Source organism: Erigeron canadensis, chromosome 4, assembly GCF_010389155.1.
Source record: "Erigeron canadensis isolate Cc75 chromosome 4, C_canadensis_v1, whole genome shotgun sequence".
Lineage (NCBI taxonomy): Eukaryota > Viridiplantae > Streptophyta > Magnoliopsida > Asterales > Asteraceae > Erigeron > Erigeron canadensis.
In genome coordinates, this window is record NC_057764.1 from 41224072 (window position 1) to 41243401 (window position 19330).

Sequence of the window (19330 nt, forward strand, 5' to 3'; positions counted from 1 at the left end):
GCAATCATATGGTCTTATGTATAGCTGCATGGATAATTATGATCATGCTTGTATCAAATGACTAAAATTACAATGTGCATTACAAAAGTTACATGTTTAACTGATTAACCAACTACTGAGAATAGTTTGCATGGTACATAAAGAACGAAACTAAGCTGCAGATTCCAGATCACAAAGATATCAAAGCTCAAATGTTGTATGATACTCGGTCAAGCACAACAAACAGCGTAATATATTAAGATCACATACAAATCTGGATTGGTTTACACAACAGCCATGGACATTATCTGACGAGCAAGACCTGGATCTTGTTGCAGAAGCTCCCGCAAGTTAGTCTCCACCTCTGCCAATTGTTTCTCAAGGTACTCCTTTGAAGTCTGCCAACATTTCAATGTAGCTTACGTGAAAAATTTAACAAGGGAAATACCGGACTAGATCATTATCAGTTATAGTGTGATAGCAAGATGGGAAGTCACACGGATCATGTAGCGGGTTCAAGTTAAAAACGGTTGCTTTTTAGTACTTGACCCACAACCATTTGTCAAAGTTTTTTTCACATCTTTATAAATAACTAAAGTGCACAATTATGATTACAAAACATTATTATTACAATACTAATGTAAAACTTTTATTTTAACTATTCAAGCTGTATGCCTGTATGCCCTAAGGCTAAAATAGACTTTGGCCAGCCGCCAGCTTCCACTTTGATTTCTTTAATAATGATCACTCCTTTATTCAATTCAAACCAGTTAAATAAATCAAGTAATAGGTCCAAATTGCCACCCATGGTTGATACTGGAATCAGGATGCCCATATAGTTCTCTTTGTCTACTTTCGACATTCACTGATACCAGTTAGTCAGTAACCGCACTTTTCTTCGCTCACAAAAGGACGCTGTGGGGAACTCAAGTTTTCATACACTTTTCAAATGAAATTTTGAAGCACAATGGATGGATTAGGTCTAGATTTCAAGATGCAGGAAAAAAGAACTATATGGACAACTCAGTGAAACCTTTTACACATAACAAACAAGCTTGAGAAACCTTGTGGACCACAATCAATCATAAATCCCACCAATGTTATGCGCTGATTACTTTATGACTAAATGAGCAAGATAGGTACATTTTCCACTTAATATATTTGAGATCAGCTAACATCATTGATGCTAGGCACTGAATAATTTAGCCATGAGTTGTTAATTGGGGGTTAGTGAACATTATTCTTATCTAGACAAAATAGGGATGTATTGTCAAGAGCCAATGACCAGTTGACCACTCAAAATTTGAGATGGGTTTCTAGGCTCCCTTGTGGTGTTGTGACTAAAGATCTCATCAAAAGAGGACTATACAAGATTAAGAAGTTTGGAAATCACTTTTCGTATTCCTTAAGAGATAATCACAAGGAGTCAAAGAGATAGACTATTTTCGGTCCTATTTCTAAGGCGGTAAAGAATCACCTTGTTGCTATGTCTATGCATGTATAAAGGTCTCGGCTTTCAGAGTTTCAGTCAATAACAGGAAACAAAAAAGTGGGTCAATACTATGCAGTAAAAGAAATATAAAAGAAAACCAAACCTGCAAGGAGGAGATTGCAGTTTCACTATCCTTGAGCTTCTTTTCTTGTTCATCCATTAGAAATGATTTTGGCTCTAAGACAAACCTGGTCATCATATACAATAATACATAAATAACAAACGCTTGGAAGATACTAATCGAGTCATCAAAAAAATTTTCACTTTTTCTTCAAAATTTGAGATTGAAAACATCTTTTACCACCTCAGTCCAAGTTACAAAGAGAGCTACTAATAACATGTTTTATAAATGGTTTCTTTGTAACTCATAAATTAAGATTCTTTGATGTAATAGTCATTTGTTATCATAGTAGGTAATCAATTAGAGGTAATTAAGAGCTTAAGCAACAAAAAACCGAAATAAAAAATTAAAATGATAATAGGCACTTCGGAATCATTAATATGTTCCTCAATGTAGAACAGTATTGCAATAGGTGTGCAAGGGTTATCGGGTACTCACGTTCTTCCTGCAACACGTAACAGAATAACGAATCAATAAAAAACAGAAAGTCTGGGAATGTTAGCAATTTAGATGCATTATGTTCAATGAGCGCATTATTGAGTGAGTCGAGTGACATGACCTCTAACACAAGTATTATAATTCTGACTTGGAAATAAATTACATGAAATCACGACAACTAAGTTCGGAGTCGGTAATTCGGCCGTACCTATAGATTTGTATGTGTTTGTGTCATCAGACAGCTGTCTCAATTCCTCCAAGGTTAAATAAGCTCGTTTTTTTTCGCTTTCCTTGTTTCGCAGCTGGTTTTGAACCTAAAACCGCAGAATAAATATAGAAGAAACTCTTCAGGTATTTTCAAATGAACTAAATGGTAAACATCATGCAGAAATCAAACACACAATTTTTACAACTAGTTAATAAAAAAATATAGGCTTAATGGTTAGCGAAATGAGCTAAGTTTAATAAATAATTAGAAGCAAAATAATAAAAACCTGTTTCAATTTAGCAGTAGTTTCAATCATGCGACCTTGAATATCAACAAACGCCTGTTACATATAAACACAAAATCAGTGTCAACAATGTATACATACGTATTTATATGTAATTCAAGTTTTAATAAATCAGAAAGGAAAATAATTACGGTTTTATTTGCTTCATCTGCCATTCTCGTTAAGAAAGTAGTGCTGTATATGATGAACCCTAATAATACTTTTTTATTTTATTTTTTCCTTTTGATTTCGGTGAATTTGATCGATTATGGAGGAGAAGTTTACAAAAGGCCTTCGTAGTTTACACTAACTTACAAAATAAACCCACTACTTAACCCCGTATATCATACTGGTAACACGCTTCCGGCATATGTGCCAATTAAACTCTCACCAAAACAGGTCCCTCCATAATGTATAAGATTGATAGCGGTCCGAAACGAGGATCGAACCGGGGTGCGCTAATTGGAAGCCACTTCAACCACGGACTTGTAAGCATATCGAAATCGAGTCAACTGATATGTAATTCCAAGCTTATTGTATTAAAAGAGTACGCTCGAGCCAAGTGGATATACTTCCGAGCCTTAAGCCTCACTTTGATTAACTGTTTGATGCTTTTGAGCTTGGTTTTATTCATATGTTACTAGTATTTTGAAAAGAATAGTAATAGTTTAAATTAATAGTCATGATGATATTTTGGATATGGTTATTAGTGTAAGTAAGCACATACAAATAGCATGAGATCATAATGCTTTCAAGTTGTAAGAGTCAAGCCTTTTTATAAGAAAAATTATTTAGGGTGATTCATATTGTCCAAATTTAAGTAGATTTTAAAGACCTATCAAAAATGAATTGAATAAGACCATCATCCATCCTCCAATACCTCAATCAACTTATGAACCTCTCGAACTACCCGTTGACAAGTTAGCATTACCATAAAATCCACCAGCCTTGCTTTCAAGCCTATAAAACAAACTTGTTTTGCTCTCATTACACTACCTTTCTACCAGAAAGATTCAAACTTATTTCATCCAAAGCCTTTGATTTTCATTGATCGACAAATCATCCTATTCTAACATTTATGCCACTCAAGTTTGTTTTATCTAACTCACTCACAAGCCACCCTGCAAATCAAGATACAAAAATGTAAGCATTCAGGTAAGGCCTGGATGTAAGCCATCCTACAACTATTAACTGATCGACATGTTACCAAGTTTCACACGTTTAATTACTTAATTTAATAGTGGAGTAGTTTTATTTTATGTCTTGTATTAGCGGAGTAGTGGTAAATGGTAACTTTCCTATTTAGTTAAGTGGAGGTTGGGGGTGTGGGGGGGGGGGGGGGGAACGTGGGGGAAAGTGAGAGACAAGGGGTGACGAGGGCAAGGACAGTGGTGTTGGGAAAAAGTTAAAATTATTTGAGGTTTTTTAAATTTAGAAATTAAAAAATAAAAATAATAAAAAAGTGTTTTCTAAATTCTCATAAAAAATGGAAAATAGTGTTTTTTTTCTTGTAACCATTTTTGGAAAGTTATGAATTAAGCGTATTTTTTTGTTTTTCATGTTTTCTTAGAAAACAAAATTGAAATACAAATGATGTTTTCCACAATTAAATGGATGTAGTAGATTTGATTCTAACATGCGAAATGAATCAAAATATGTTAAGAAAATATCAAAAATTGAAATAACTAAGACTTAGAAAGGAAATAAAACAAAGGGTTGCAAAGAAAAGAACATATAAAATAGCTTTAAAGTTAGCCTTGACTCCTAACCACAATCATAACTTAATTTTGTCAAACATAACTAGCTAAATAAAACATTAGTGTAAATAGCTCCAAATGAATCTTAATAGTTTTTTTTCTTTTTTTCTTATTTTGGACAAACAACACTTTGTTTGAAATATGAGTAAATTGTTTTATATTGCTAGTAGATTAAAATATAACAAAGACCAAAAAGCGCAATCAGCATGTTCCCATTGGTCCTAGTAAACAATGTATTTCTAAAACTATATTTTAATATCAAAATTTGTAAAGAAAAACAAGTATCAAAAGTTTTATATAGTCTAGTAACAAACTAACAAATATGCGATTTAATATGCGTGGTGTTAACCACTGGCTTAAACCTTAGTGGGCAGGAGTATTTACACTTCCCACTATGTGGGCCCCTATGGGTTTTTTCCCAAGGTTGTGTGTTCAAGCCTCGGCTAACACAATCCTTGGGTTTCCCATCTATGAATTTTTCACAAGGAGAGGGGTTGAGAGACTGCAACGTATGCTCAGCATCTCGTGAGGTCCAACGGTTGTTGGTTAAAATTGCCTCCAACCACGTCTGAGTCAAAATACACCTTTCAAAAAAATAAATAAATATGTGTTGTGTTGATATTTATCTCTAAGAAAACGTTATTAGTTAAATAAATAACTCTGGCTTGCCGTTTTTATACAAAATAAAATATATATGGTAAAAAAATCCTACTTGGCTGCTATATCTTAAATTCTTAACTGGTGTAACGCAAAATGTATATACGGTGTGATACGTATCGATAGATGTTTGTATGGATAACCGGTATAATTCAGTCCAAAAAGAAAATAGACGTACACAAATCACGTACCACATGAACCGAGTTTATAATTTTTGGACTGAATTTTTGGACTGAACGTGTCAAAAATTTTGATGATATTTTTCTCTCTTATGCTTTCCCAAATGACACGTTCTTGAAATTCTATAAAGAGATAGGAAACGCCGTCCAAACCCAATGCCGATAGTTTTGGCATATACATTTATTCGTGCACATCTTTTTTTTTTTTCCTTTTTCTCTCAACACTAAAACCCCTCAATTTATAAAAGGAAATTTATCCCACGACTACAAATCTTTCATTTTCTTCACATTAAATAAGTTCCTATTACTAGTATATTATTCTTTAGAGAAAGAAAAAACGATTTTTATCTCAGTTTCACTAATAAAATCAATAAATTAAATACTGAGTGTGACCCAGATCGGTTAACTGTAATCCATCACTTGCCCATTTTATCATTTACAAAACCCAGATTAAAAAACTGTAGATTTGTGTAAAATACTTGATAAAAATGTGTTCTTGAAATTCTTGATATTTTAAAAATGAAGTAAATAAATAAGACAATATTGTTATAAATAACTACTGGTGTATATTAATCTGGGTTTTTGTTTATAGATTTATTATTTATTGATTGATTAATGGGGACTTGTTTTAGTTCTGAGTACGATGAACAACAATCTTTTCAGACAAAGCCAGGTACTTTAATTATAGTTTATACATTTGTTAGATTTAATGATTAATTTTTGTGAAGTATTGCTATTCTGAATGAATTAAAAAGTGACTTTTATTGATATTTCTGTGTTTGCAAATGTTGCCATAGCGATTTTGTAATCCAAATTTTACAAAGGTTTTACCTTTTCTAAAGCGAAGTGTTGGTTTTTTTGTTACAGGTTAACATAGTTAAAAAAAAAAAGTAGTTTGTGCTGTTTATATACATTGGTTGTAATATTAGGAATGCATGAATATGTCTTATTATGCTGATACTTAAGGATGGTTTGTTGGTGAAATGATGGAACTTAGTTTCATCATGATGTTTGCAATTATAGGCGATATTATGAGTAACGTATTGGTTAGGTTTTTTGGAATTGTGTTTTTTAAAGTAAATTTTGTCTTTGCAAGACAACGTTTGTAAAAAGCATGTTGCTTTTTCAAAATTGTGTCTCTCTAGGAAAATGTAGATAGTCACTTATATCTAGTTATCTACGATAAGAAGATATTTTAATTCAATCGCAATTAGCATTTGGTTTATTTAATGACATACCTTGTATGTGAAAATAAATAAGAAAAAGAGAATCACCATCTCATCTATTGATTGAAAAGTGAAATGTTCAGGTGAAAACCAACGATCTCCAAATAAAGATGCATTGAAGATTCCACCAAAGCAGGGTGTTTTAGATTCACCTAGTATAAAAAGTCCTAGTAGTATAGTGGTAATCACGAAAGATGTTAAAGATCTTAGACAGAATCCTCAATATACCAATCTTGATGTTTTTACATATGATGAGATGCGAATGGCAACCAAATTATTTAGGCCAGACCAAGTTTTAGGTGAGGGTGGATTTGGAGTTGTTTATAAAGGGCTTATTGATGAAACTGTGAGAGCCGGATATGCTAAAACTCAAGTTGCAGTAAAAGAGCTCGATCCAGAAGGAATCCAAGGTGACAGGGAATGGCTGGTATATATCCTTTCAGCCGTGTTTATTTGCTTGTTCTTACATGTTTGGGCCCTGTCAGATATTGTATGTATCATATAGCATGAATGAAGTTGTTAGTTAGGGCTCCAGGTTTATTGGTATATATAAACGTGATTATCTCTCAATGCAAACACACAGGAAATTCATAGTTACTACACAGCCCCTCTATAGCACTCTTGTTGTAGGTTTTACCATGTTAAATTTCTGATGGTGGATTTAGGATCTTCTATCGGGTCATGATGTATCATGACAAGTATGTTTCAATGGATACACTATCATAACAAATATTCCTCAGGGCCGTATTACAATAATACTTTTATAATATATTGTACACTTGATAACACTGCAAAGACTTTTTTTAGTCAGGGCATATGCATGTAGGTATTCCCCTCTTTCTATGCTATCTTGTATGCCCTTATCTGGCAATAGCTTAGAGTAAGTGTAATGTATGTATGTATTAAAGGGGGCACATATACATAAAAATGGGTCAATTTTGTTTTATCATTTATTTCCAATAGGTCAAGTTTAGAGGTTTTAAAACTAGTTTAAGTAGAAAAAAGTGACCTAGACAAAACCTTCCAAATTGTTCTATATTTCAAAACCACAGTTTTTATAATCTTATATATAGATAGATTAACTAACAGAAGGATGGACAAAATGTGTTTCGGAGTCAGCCCAAACGGACCCAGCTCGTTTGGACCAGTACAATAACAAATTAACAATGCATTTGACCGGAGCCCTTATTGAGCCGTTAGCCAACCTACCCAATTCGGCGCCATCAGTATGTATGTATAGTTGTCTATGTGCGTTCCTACATATGACACAAATTACCATCATGTGCCAATCGTTGATGGTATTATCACCATAATGTCATATTATATGCTTGTCAGTAGTGAAAGTTCCATATGGATTGTACAATGTCTTGTAGTATGGCTTCACCGTTGTGGTCAAGAATATACGTTGCTTTAACCAACCTTGTAAGCAGTGTTAATATACACATAGAGAAGGGAACAACTTAATTATCTGAAACATTTTTTAATCTAATTTTCAGGCGGAAGTCAATTATTTAGGACAACTGCAGCACCCGAATCTTGTGAAGCTTATTGGATACTGCTGTGAGGAAGATCACCGGCTTTTGGTGTATGAGTTAATGGCATCTGGGAGCTTGGAGAAACACCTGTTTCGCAGTGAGTAGCTAAACTATAATAAAGCTTTCAAATATGTAAGGACAACAGGAATAAACATTTTTTTTATCCATCTTTTAACCTTTTGTTTTTCTGAACAACTAATGTGTTAATTATGTTACCAACCAGATATGATTACGATCTTAATCTGAATTTTGGAATAAAAGCATTTTAGGTGGCTGTAAGCAATTTAGAATTTGGGCCACTTTCAACCAGTTTGACTCATTTGACCCACATGTTCCCCTGTTAGCTAAAATAGTATGTCCGACCCTTTTGAGATAGATCACATCTCAAATGACTCGTTTATAAGTTAATGGATCACGATTGCCACATCCAGTATCTGGCTACCCTTAAATTATGTGTTCAAGATTTGAGGAAAATTTAATAATATCCTTATCATGCTATCCCTATTATTTGTAAAAGGAGTATGTGCTACATTGACTTGGTCAAGAAGAATGAAAATTGCCTTGGATGCTGCAAAAGGGCTTGCTTTTCTCCATGACGCTGAAAGACCTATTATCTACCGGGATTTCAAAACATCAAATATCTTGTTGGATGCGGTTAGTCATGTTTATTTTTATAACTCCAAAGATTATTGTTTCTGTCTTTAGTTAAAAATTAATAGAAGAATCATTTTCAAATATGAAAATAAATTTACAGGACTTCAATGCCAAGCTGTCTGATTTTGGTCTTGCAAAGGATGGGCCTATGGGAGATCAAACTCATGTATCAACCCGAGTTATGGGTACATACGGTTATGCAGCTCCTGAGTATGTCATGACTGGTGAGTCTGGTTTTAGTGTACTCTATATATAGGTATGCATATTTATAAAAGAGGTGGCAATTTTGATCCATTTACTTGTAAAGGTGTTCATTGGATTTTTGTTTTGTCAACTTTTGGGTTTCTTCCTCATAACAGCATGAGTTGCATGGTTGAGTATATGTATAGTTTTTTAATCATTTGACATTAAGTAGTAACTAGTTTAAAATTTCTGATGTAGGGCATTTGACAGCTAGAAGTGATATATATGGGTTCGGGGTGGTGCTTCTTGAGATGTTGATTGGGCGAAGAGCCATGGATAAGAGCCGGCCTAGCCGTGAGCACAACTTGGTTGAGTGGGCTAGACCGCTTCTGGTTCACAAAAAAAATCTTGCGAGAATACTAGACCCTAGGATGGAAGGTCAGTATTCATCAAAAACTGCCATTAAAGTGGCTAATCTGGCTTACCAATGTCTAAGTCAAAATCCCAAAGGTAGGCCTGTTATGACCCAGGTTGTTGAGACACTTGAATCGATTCAGACTCGTGAGCTTGGTGAAGAAGAGGCACTTTTTCAAAGTGGGTATGGGAGCGTGACATTGTTTGAGGCTCCGGATCTTAAAAAGAACGAGAACCAAGTGAAAGATAATGGCAAGATTGAGGCTACAGAGGAGACTAAGATGTAGTCTCTAGGCGTGTACCACGGATCAAATACGTTACGATTGAAAATTTGTTGGGCAAGATCCAAGAGATGGCGTTTTTTGGGTTATCTGGAAATGACTTTATTTTCGGGATCTTGTTTTATTAGCAAAAATGTAATATTAATAGACTTTAACTGTTAATTATTCTTGCATCTGATATCAGTATTGTGTTATTGTTCCTGATATGATCTTTACTGATGTCATGATTGTTTCTTGGTTACAGAATTACGGCCTTGAGTGAAACTACATTCTCCCAAAAATAAAGCTCTTATTAGAATATACTTGCAAATTGTGATGTTTACAATTGCATAGAAAATGAGAAAATAAATGGCCAACACGAACAATGCCTGAACATCCAACTATATACGGATGGAAAATGATAAATCCTCCTAAAGCTTTAAAAAGGCGACATGTATTATCTATTAATTTTATTTTTTAATCTTGTCATTTTTCCACATGTCATCATCCAATAGTTATGAGAACTTTTAGGCTATTTACATGTCATCTATTAATTTTATTTCCTAATTTTGCCATTTTTCTATATGTCATCATCCAATAGTTATGAGAACTTTTAGGCTTTTTTGTTAGAAGGATTAATCATTTCGCTGCATGCAGATAGATGCAAATTATGTTCACATAAGTCCTTGAAACTGCAAGCGACTATACAGATAGCTACAAAAGATTATTTGGGAAAGATGCCCCATGCATCCAGGTTTGTTTTATTCTGTTAATGTCGATGACCATTGTAAAAATACAAACAATCTATTACTTTATACAACTTCATATCATATTAAATCTTCACAATTCATATAGTTTTACAAGTTATGTTATATTTTAACTACTCTAAGTGCTCATCATTCTTTTTACTTGTATATCATTTTATGGTGGGATGTATGGGTACGTTAATTGATTAGTACATGTAGTTAATTACCTAATTTCAGAACCCCAATTCAAATATAACTAGTAAAACACCCGTGCGTTGCCGCGGATGCAACTCATGTTTTTTGACTCGACTCGAAAACTTGATTTTTTAACTTGTGACTTAAATCGTAGTTTGAATCATGAAACTCAGAATGTTTATGTATATTATCATATAGTATATAAAAATATATGTGGGTAACGTAAAGTATAATAAGTAAATATAACAAAACTTTATTCAAAAAGTAAAAGGACGACAACTTCAGTAAATTTATGCGATAAAAAGTAAAGAAATTGAAAGTTTCAATAAAACAAACCTTTGCTGCGAAAGTAAAAGAATTAAAGTTATGTGACAAAAAAGTAAAAAGGTTAAAACTTGTGTGGGAGAAATGAAAGAGGTAAAATGTTACTAGTTGACAAAAGCTAAAAGGACAAAGTTCTGTGGTGAAAAGTAAAATAATGAAACTTTCGTGGCAAAAGTTAAAAAAATAAAAAATAAATAAAAGAAAACTTTCGTGTGAAAGTAAAAAAAACGAAAGTTATGTGGAAAAAGGTACAAGGGCGAAAACTTAAAAAGTAAAAGAAACACATAATATATATTTTTATGTCTGTTAAAGAAATGGAACTGATTTGCAACAGATTTTGTAACTGTCGTCACACATTAAGGTAGCATCTAACGATAATTACAGAAAAGGACTTGATTTGTATCCGTTATTTAAATTTCCGCTCAAACAGAACTTAACATCCATTAGCACTCGTTAGATTTTTTGTGATATATTTTAACGATAAGGACGATTGTTGATCAAGTATTTAACCGACGGATAATAAAAAAAAACTAAAAGCAATTATGGGCCCACCAAAAGTAATAAAAAAAGATTGAGAAAAAAGAAAACCTAAAAAAGCATGTGGGTCCCACAGGAAATAATAAAAAAAAAAAAAGTTTGAGAGTGGGCACAAACAATTGCGCAGGATTTAATTGTATATATAGGAATTTAACTAGATTTTAGACGCGTGTCTAACATTAGACACGGGGTTTACGATATAATCAATATTAGATCGTTATACATTTAGTTCATAATAGCTTATAACTTTGAGATATAAGGTTCTAAGTGTTATACTTTGTAAATTGTAGTACAATAATCACAGTTAAAATGTAAATATACTTGTAATCCTGTACTTAACATTCAAGTATATGTATTTGATCATGATGCAGGGCATAACATGAATAGGTCTATTTTCAATCACCTATCCTATGATAATTAGATAACAATTAAGATTGTTTTTATATTTTTTAATAACAATTAGAACTCTTGATTTGAGTGACAATTATAACTTTAAAAACTAAATATATAAATATTGTCGTTCTAAAAAAAAATATATCATGTTGATGATTAAAAATCAATATATATAAAAAAACTTCTCAAGTTGATGGTTAAAAATATATACAAGTTGAATTTTTAGGGTTCAAAAGTATAAATTATTGATTGAAAACAAAAAAATATAAATTAGTGAGACTTTTTTTCTACAAATTAATTTAAATATTAATATAATAATATATTTGGATAATGATTATTAGGATTTTTAATTTATAATTAATCTAAATGATGACATAAGCGAGAGTCAATTTGATAAAATTAAATAATTTGATTGGTTAATAAGTCATTAATTCAACTGTCTTATAGTATATATTATTATTATTATTATTATTATTAAGATTAAGATACCTTAAATATATCTTCACATTATATGTAAATAAATAGTAGTACTTAAAAATGGCTTTGTGTTGCATAAAGTAATATAGATTTATTGGAACTGAAGTGTTGCCATGTTTAAATCAGGTGGCCAGTGGCCTAAAAAATCAAATTCAAATTTTCTACATCCTACTTGTTTTAACAGTCCTGTTTCAAAACAAGACCTTAAAATCCAAGTAAATTGGAGTTGGGTCCTTTAAATTAGATGAATTCTTGTCAACATATGGTCGTAAACACAGGTGACAGGTCTAGCCTGTTATACAAAGAGAACTAGTGTTCTGCAAATAAAATAAACTTCTCTGCTACACTTTTGAAAAAAACACCATATGTCATGTTGCAGATTTGCCTTAAAGTTGTAATCAACCTACTAATAAAAGAACTCAAACTTTAACTTCAAAAGACAATCAACTGTTCTGTAATCAACACCATATGTCATGTTGCAGGACTTCAGGAGCATTTTCCTGCATAAGAAATATCTTCAATTCATTAATATCATAGTGCCTGAGTGGACATATGATATACAAGAGATGTCTAGCTATTTTAATCAAAGGAAATAACATATCAGCTGGCCCAAGTAACTATATGGCTTCGATACAGATTTCCACATACATATTTATATGTATCTGAATAAATATTGGATGCATACATAAATTCACTATTTGGTGCAGCAGTATATAAACGGGTATATAATCCCATAATAAATGACTAAAAAAATCCTATAATGATGAACAAAAAAGGGGAATACATGGCCAAACTCATCATCATCGATTCTTTGCAAGAATGACAGATGCAACAAAGTACTTTAGATTTTAAATTGATCACAAAGAAATGGGTACAAGTTTTATAGACACCTCAAAAAGGTTTTTCAAGAAATGAAGGGGAAGTAAGTTATAGTGAAGTTTGATCAGATGTTACACAACACACAAACAAGTTACCTCAATTGGACACGGAAACTTGTTTCAGTCATTTGATTCTTCTTCATCGAAGTAAATACTACTTTTTGGCATAGAATGCATGTGTTCACACAAAAGCTACAATGAGAAAGTCGAGCCTTTTGGCTCTGATGTACGCACTACGCAGTCTAACTGGTATTTATGTGGCCATTTCCTAGAGTTTTTTCACGGGTCATTCTAAGATGTTTACCCAGTACGGTTTGGACCTGCGTCTCTTATGAGACCTTCAGGATCCCTTACAAGAGGCTCGACTTCGAATCTTGTAGGTTGCATGTGTTTGCACAACATAACTAAAAAGCATAAGCTTGCATACCCCAAACTTGATGTAGTCTTGATACCAACTGCGTGATAGATCTCCTTTCTGTGGCATTTGGGAACTCCATGTTTACAACTTCTTGAATCGCCCCCAGGAATTGCCTCCTGGCTTTTGCAGTGAGTACAAGATGTTTAGGTCCATGGCCACTAGTTAAGTCCACCGCCTGGACAACATAAAAAGATATAAGACATTACTATTTTGGATTGTCACATTAAATAGCAACATTTCCTCTATAGGAAAAAAGAAGTTGAGCTGAACTAACCTTTCAGCTCATTCATCAATGACAACTTTTATTAGAATTAATGCCACAAAAGTATCCCCCCCAAACCCACAAAAACAAAACAAAAAACTTCTCTTCAAACACATAATATTAGAGGTGGAAGTGTGATAAGGGTTAGTGTTTAACCCTGAGGTTCAATTAGGTTAAACCAAAAAAAGACAAACGTGTCAAAAAGATTGCTCAAGGAGTCAAGGGAAATAGGACCACATTTATTAACCTGTTTGAAAATATTTGCCATTTTGACAAGAATCTGTTTTGATCTGTTACCCAACTCTTTGCTATCTTCACATAACATCAATATAAACACATGCATGACACTAAAAAAAGGTTATAGATTGTTTTGGACGAGACCAACTTACCTGCTGCAACCAAGGGATTATAGAACCCATGAACTGTTGTTCAGACAAGAAAGAAGCCAAAGTGCTAAGAATATCATTTGCAGTTCTATTTGACAAACTTTCCAAAACCGGCCCCGTTTTATCAAGAAGGTCAACCAGAACATCTTCGTCACCAGAATTCAAAGCTTCAACATATGCAGAGTCAAGGTCTCCTTGTGATAAGTAGCCTTTTATAAGTTTGAAGAAGCTATGCTCAGCTTCTAAACTATTATGCCTGAGATTAGCAAAAGAAGTTGGACCAAATCCACCACCACCATTTCTGTTCAGACCCCTATGGTTTCCCACCCCGGTGCTACCCTTCTGTGTGCCCTTTCCTGCAGGGTGTCTACTTGACTTCCCCATAGGATCCATCCAAGATTCTACACCACCAGTACCGCCACCAGTTTTGCTCCTAGTAAATGTGGAGTCTTCCCAAGAATCAGATTTTCTCACTGGCTGCAACGGAGATTGTCTACCACGTGTATCCACTGACGATCTTGGAGTGCAAGTTGAGAGTCTAGGAGAAAGAGTAGTGGAATTCTTTTTTAGAAATCTGGAAGTTGGTTCAGAATGTCTTCCTCCATGATTAATGTTTTCTGCCATTTGATCCACTACATCTTCTAAAGTTGAGACCTTTTGTTGTATCATGGACAAGCTATCCATTGTCTTTGTAGCGAACACCTGATAAAAATGTTCAGCAGTTCAGAACTCATATGCTTGCAAGAATAAAATATGATTAAATTCCTCAACTTATTATAAAAAAAAATGCGAAGATTGATAACCGGTAACACATGTTATATAATGGCATTACTTGCTAAGTCAAAAGACGAGCTATCAAATTGTGCAGATCAGGCACGTTTGGTAAAAGGCCATAACGAGTGCCAACAAAAACAGGTAACCCTTTCTGGCATATCTAGGGTCAGGTTGAACAGCCAACTGTTGGTTTAATTATAAGTGGAGCATCAAAATTTGATGACAATTACTTCACAATAATCCAACTTTCCAAATAAAGTTAGGGGGTTGGCATTAAAAATATAATTTGGGCAGCTTTCCACCCGTTTCCTCTTAAGATACTTATCTATAAAATATACCAGTTAAAGCCATAAATAACTTAAATCGACCCAGTCTATGTATATGGGTCGAAATTGCCACATCTACTTACAAGGTCAGGTTTATGTTCTTTTAACTTCACAAGAGATTCTAACCTATTTATGTGCATGAGGATGAGAGTTGAGTAAAAAAAAAAGTATTTAAATGCACGGGACCTTCTAAATCACTTTTTAAAGAAGTTTAGCTTATAATTGTAATAAAGTTCCATAATCACTTTACAAAATATTTTGAAAAGGTATATAAAGTGTTTGTGTCAAGATCCAACCAAAATTATACCAAAAGTTACCCGTTTGGCCCAAACCAGTTTCCACCGTTAGCCGAACCTATCAACTTGGCCATTATGTTACCCCTAAAAAGCATAGGGCATAGGGCATCTACCTGCAATAGATCTAAGAGATTTGACTGTTTGATTTCTATTTCTAAAAGCTTTTCTTGAATGCAAGCCATATCTTTTCCTGTTTGCTTACAACAGCTATGCTGCTCATGCATAACTTGACAGCTTGATTCTGTGACAGTTGACTCCAGGCTTCTACGATCCTGATCCTTTGCAAAGTACCTCTGTTCTTCGGTACTCATTTCTTCTTCCACCTGGAACTGATTGACTACCTTTGGTTTTGCCATTTCACCCTTCACATGAGAGCCCCCGGTCATCGCGACCATATTAATATTGGATGCGGAAGAGCACTCCTGTTTGTCATCCAATGGCACAAATTCATACCCGATATCTTGAGTCGATGTGATATCAGATCTAGTTCGTTCAAATGTTTTTGTGACACAACTTCCCTCAGATTCTTCATCATGAGTGTATGCTAAAGAGAGATTACACTTTTTTGGGACACTGACTTCTACGTGCCAATCATTTGCTTTAGAATGCTGAGGACTTTCCACATAACTATGACCAGTTTTTCTAACTGACAGAGGAACCCTTTTTCTAATTGATGTAGATTCAGAATTACTAGGAATGTCATTGTAGTCACCTGAAAGTTTAACAAATGATACAACAAAAGAACTTACAATAGGTTTCGAGATGCTAAAAATAAGACATATGTATAATAAGTTGCATACCGTTTGTATTGTGTAAAAGAACATGACCATAACAGTTCAAACTCTCTCCATCTCAATAACAATTGCAATCTTTGACTTGGCACATACTTACATGAAACATTAACTAATAGCATGCAGAGGTACCAATGCATTAATGATACAAGTTTAAGTGATCGCCGGAAACACTTTGTGTTCAATTTTCAGAAAAGGAAAAAAAATTGATTGGCTGTTAATTACAAAAGGATCATTACTTTAGTACTTTAATAGATAATAATATATCTTTGAATAAAACTATTTAATAGGTGTTTGCATTAGAAATAGGCATGTTCCTGTTTAAGTTAGATTTACTGAGTTAACTTGTTAGAGATAAGGAAAAGTGGAAAACCAAAATCACCCATTTAGTAATTAGTAGAAGACTAGAAATTGCCCCCTCTACTTGAGACATATGTTGATGATTAGGGCTGCAAACTCCACATTATGTTATAAGCATATAATTAGGGCACAAATTACTACTATACCTTTAATAGAAGATCCAGCTTCTGATAGTTCAGATGCATCAGTTCCTAGAAGACTTTTCCAGAGCTGTAGGGCCTGAAGTACTGTGTCCCTAACAGGTTTTACCTATAAAAAACATAAAAGCATTGGATCCGACATACATTATGTATCCAATATTATATACTATTTGCAGAATAACACTGACCTTATCAAATCGACATATTTCAAGTGAACGAATGCAAGATGATTTAAGAGAAGCAGAATATGAGCCATTGCTGGAAGCAATTTCCGCCAAAGCTTCAGAAGCAGCTTTCCGAGTTCTCCAATCACTATTCTTAAGAGCTTCTTGAATACTAGCCATTGCTGCTGTTAACATACTTTGTGTTGAAGCCCCCCCAGCCTGAAAGTTTAATAGGCACCAGAAATATAAAAAGCTTCCTTTATTACTAAAGGTAAATATAGAAAGAAGTAAATTAGGATAATCTTGTGAATGTGTGCCATGCAAATCGCAAGAATCATTGCTAAGATAAAATCTTCTATCTATGACATATATGTGTCTAAAGAATTGGTAAAGTAGTCTCAGATTTACAGGAGTGTACGGATGGGTATCTTGTGAGTGATTCGAGTTTCAAATTATTCAAATCAGATAACCAGCTGTAATAAACAGGTCATAGAAAAAATTGATTTGGATCTAGCTTTTGCTGTTTGAAGTTATTAGTTTATTACAATCTGATAAGGCTGTTACAGAGTTTGAAAATTTCAGATTATTTAAGAAATGGAGACATAACTATAACCAAATCAACGCTCTTGTGAGAAAAAGGAGATACACCTTGATAAACAGAAACTAAAAGTCTCGAATAAGGTTATCAAATGAGTGATTGAAATACTATACTTTACCCTGATAAATAGTTTTGTAGGAGGCTAGGAGCTAGTGTGAAACTATAATCTATTAATCTGAAGTTCTGAACATCAAAACTACTTATTGCGACTACAAGTAGAAATAATCCAATAATCAGTTTCAAAATGCAACCCCCAAAATATGTGAACACTGAACAGCGAACACATCTTTCTTAGAAACCAACAATTACAATGTAATTTAAAGTAATAAAAGTGCAAAACTTACCTGGATGATACTTCTATTTAACTCAATCATGGCTGGCTTTGCCATAAAGTGTGGATTCTTCAGCATCTTTGTAGTCCTTGTCAACATGCGTTGCAGAATAGGCAATGGAGGGTCATTTGTATTATCAATTACCCGAGATAGACACAATGCTGAGCCAAACTGCACATGTTTATTTTGTTCGCCTAATGCTTCAAAAAGAGGTCTCACTAATACTACAAAACCTCCCTCGTTTTCATTGTCAGTAGTGGTAAACTTGGAAGCCAGAATACCCATAGTTTCGATACACGCATTTCTTACAACAGAATCTGGATCCTTGAGTCGTTTAACTATACTAGCAACCATTTTGCCTAAATGGGGTGCAATGAGATCATAGTGGAAAGTTGTGATCATACCCATTAACTTAATACATTCCTTACGAACGGCGATCTTTTGCTCAGAATCAGTATCTAAAATGCAAGACAGAAATGGTGCAATCCCATCTGGAGTTAAACTCTCTATTATTCTCCCTAGCTCCTCAACCCCAATCTCATAGGTATCCCTATCAGAAATCTTATTTAATGCGAGAATAACTCGCTGTTTTAGCTCAAAAACCACATGTTGACTGTTTGTCCTAGCAGACATTCCTTTAGATTTCAAAGGAGCGTGCATCTTCATCTTATGCTTCCTTCAAATATTCCAAATATATATAGACCTAGGTGTTACTAGATTCCATCAACAAAAACAAAGCAAAGTAACAAACCCTTCAACATGTTTCATCATGTCGACAACATCAACTATAAATCAAGCTGCAACAACATGAAGTAAATCATTACACAATGTTGAACTACTCATAATGCCAAATTACCGAATAATATCACAAAGCATCCACTTAGAAAACGGTTTTAGAAACTATCTATCACAACCATATTCATTGTGTGGTATGAGGGTATCTCCCCACAAAAATAGAAATAGAAGACAAGTGTTTGCCTATGAGCTGCATCTGCCTTATTCTATCCAAAATATACACTTATATCCAACCCAAGTGAGTATTGTTTATTTTGAACACAGATTTTAAACCATAAGCACTTAAAGATATGCATTCTCAAACACCCTAACAACTCATAAATAATGCTCGATAAGAACTTGATATTTTTTTTATAAGTATTCATATTAGGGGGAAGTATATTTCACATCGGCCCAAATATTCAAAAGGCTTTATAAGAACGTGAGCCGAACATTTTATAAGCTCAAACTCGACTTGATAAATATTTCGAGCTCGATATTTGAACTTCAAGGTCGAGTTTGATAGAGTTCGGCTCGAATAATTTGATTAAGCTCGACTCCTTGATAACAGCCCTACCCAAAAGAATGAATTAATAAAAGACTATTTCTATTTTCCCTAAAACCCAGTAAACTTGAGTACCAGCAAAACAGAACATAATCCAAAAAAGTAACAAACTTTATAACAGTTGTAGATATAAAAATCTTGCAAAAACAAAAATGCCAAAGACTGTTTCTTTCAATATTTTCCCCCAAACCCAGTAAACTTAACTACC

At 33.7% G+C, this 19330-nt stretch overlaps 3 protein-coding genes across 4 annotated transcripts; 1 reads left to right on the forward strand and 2 right to left on the reverse strand.

The window, feature by feature from the left end:
* Positions 1-21: 21 nt before the first annotated feature.
* On the reverse strand, positions 22-2784 carry LOC122596421 (prefoldin subunit 1). The gene is made up of 6 exons (XM_043768995.1): positions 2674-2784; positions 2525-2578; positions 2239-2344; positions 2031-2037; positions 1575-1659; positions 22-377 (listed from the first exon to the last, which is right to left on the reverse strand). Exons 1-6 carry the CDS (start codon positions 2695-2697, stop codon positions 264-266), a joined length of 390 nt encoding a protein of 129 aa, XP_043624930.1. The 5' UTR covers positions 2698-2784; the 3' UTR covers positions 22-263.
* A 2533-nt stretch (positions 2785-5317) lies between these two features.
* On the forward strand, positions 5318-9613 carry LOC122594971 (probable serine/threonine-protein kinase PBL17). Of its 2 annotated transcripts, none has more exons than XM_043767252.1 (6): positions 5318-5787; positions 6412-6767; positions 7837-7972; positions 8393-8529; positions 8630-8753; positions 8971-9613. In XM_043767252.1, the coding sequence occupies exons 1-6, from the start codon at positions 5730-5732 to the stop codon at positions 9411-9413; spliced, it is 1254 nt and encodes a 417-aa protein (XP_043623187.1). In that variant the 5' UTR covers positions 5318-5729; the 3' UTR covers positions 9414-9613. The 2 variants fall into 2 exon arrangements, with proteins under 2 accessions (XP_043623187.1, XP_043623188.1); XM_043767253.1 differs by having other exon boundaries at positions 5319-5787; positions 6424-6767.
* A 2679-nt stretch (positions 9614-12292) lies between these two features.
* Positions 12293-18550, reverse strand: LOC122594969 (TORTIFOLIA1-like protein 2). Its single transcript, XM_043767251.1, has 7 exons — positions 17796-18550; positions 16878-17072; positions 16696-16798; positions 15512-16110; positions 14006-14704; positions 13364-13529; positions 12293-12558 (listed from the first exon to the last, which is right to left on the reverse strand). The coding sequence occupies exons 1-7, from the start codon at positions 18447-18449 to the stop codon at positions 12545-12547; spliced, it is 2430 nt and encodes an 809-aa protein (XP_043623186.1). The 5' UTR covers positions 18450-18550; the 3' UTR covers positions 12293-12544.
* Between the last annotated feature and the right edge of the window lie 780 nt (positions 18551-19330).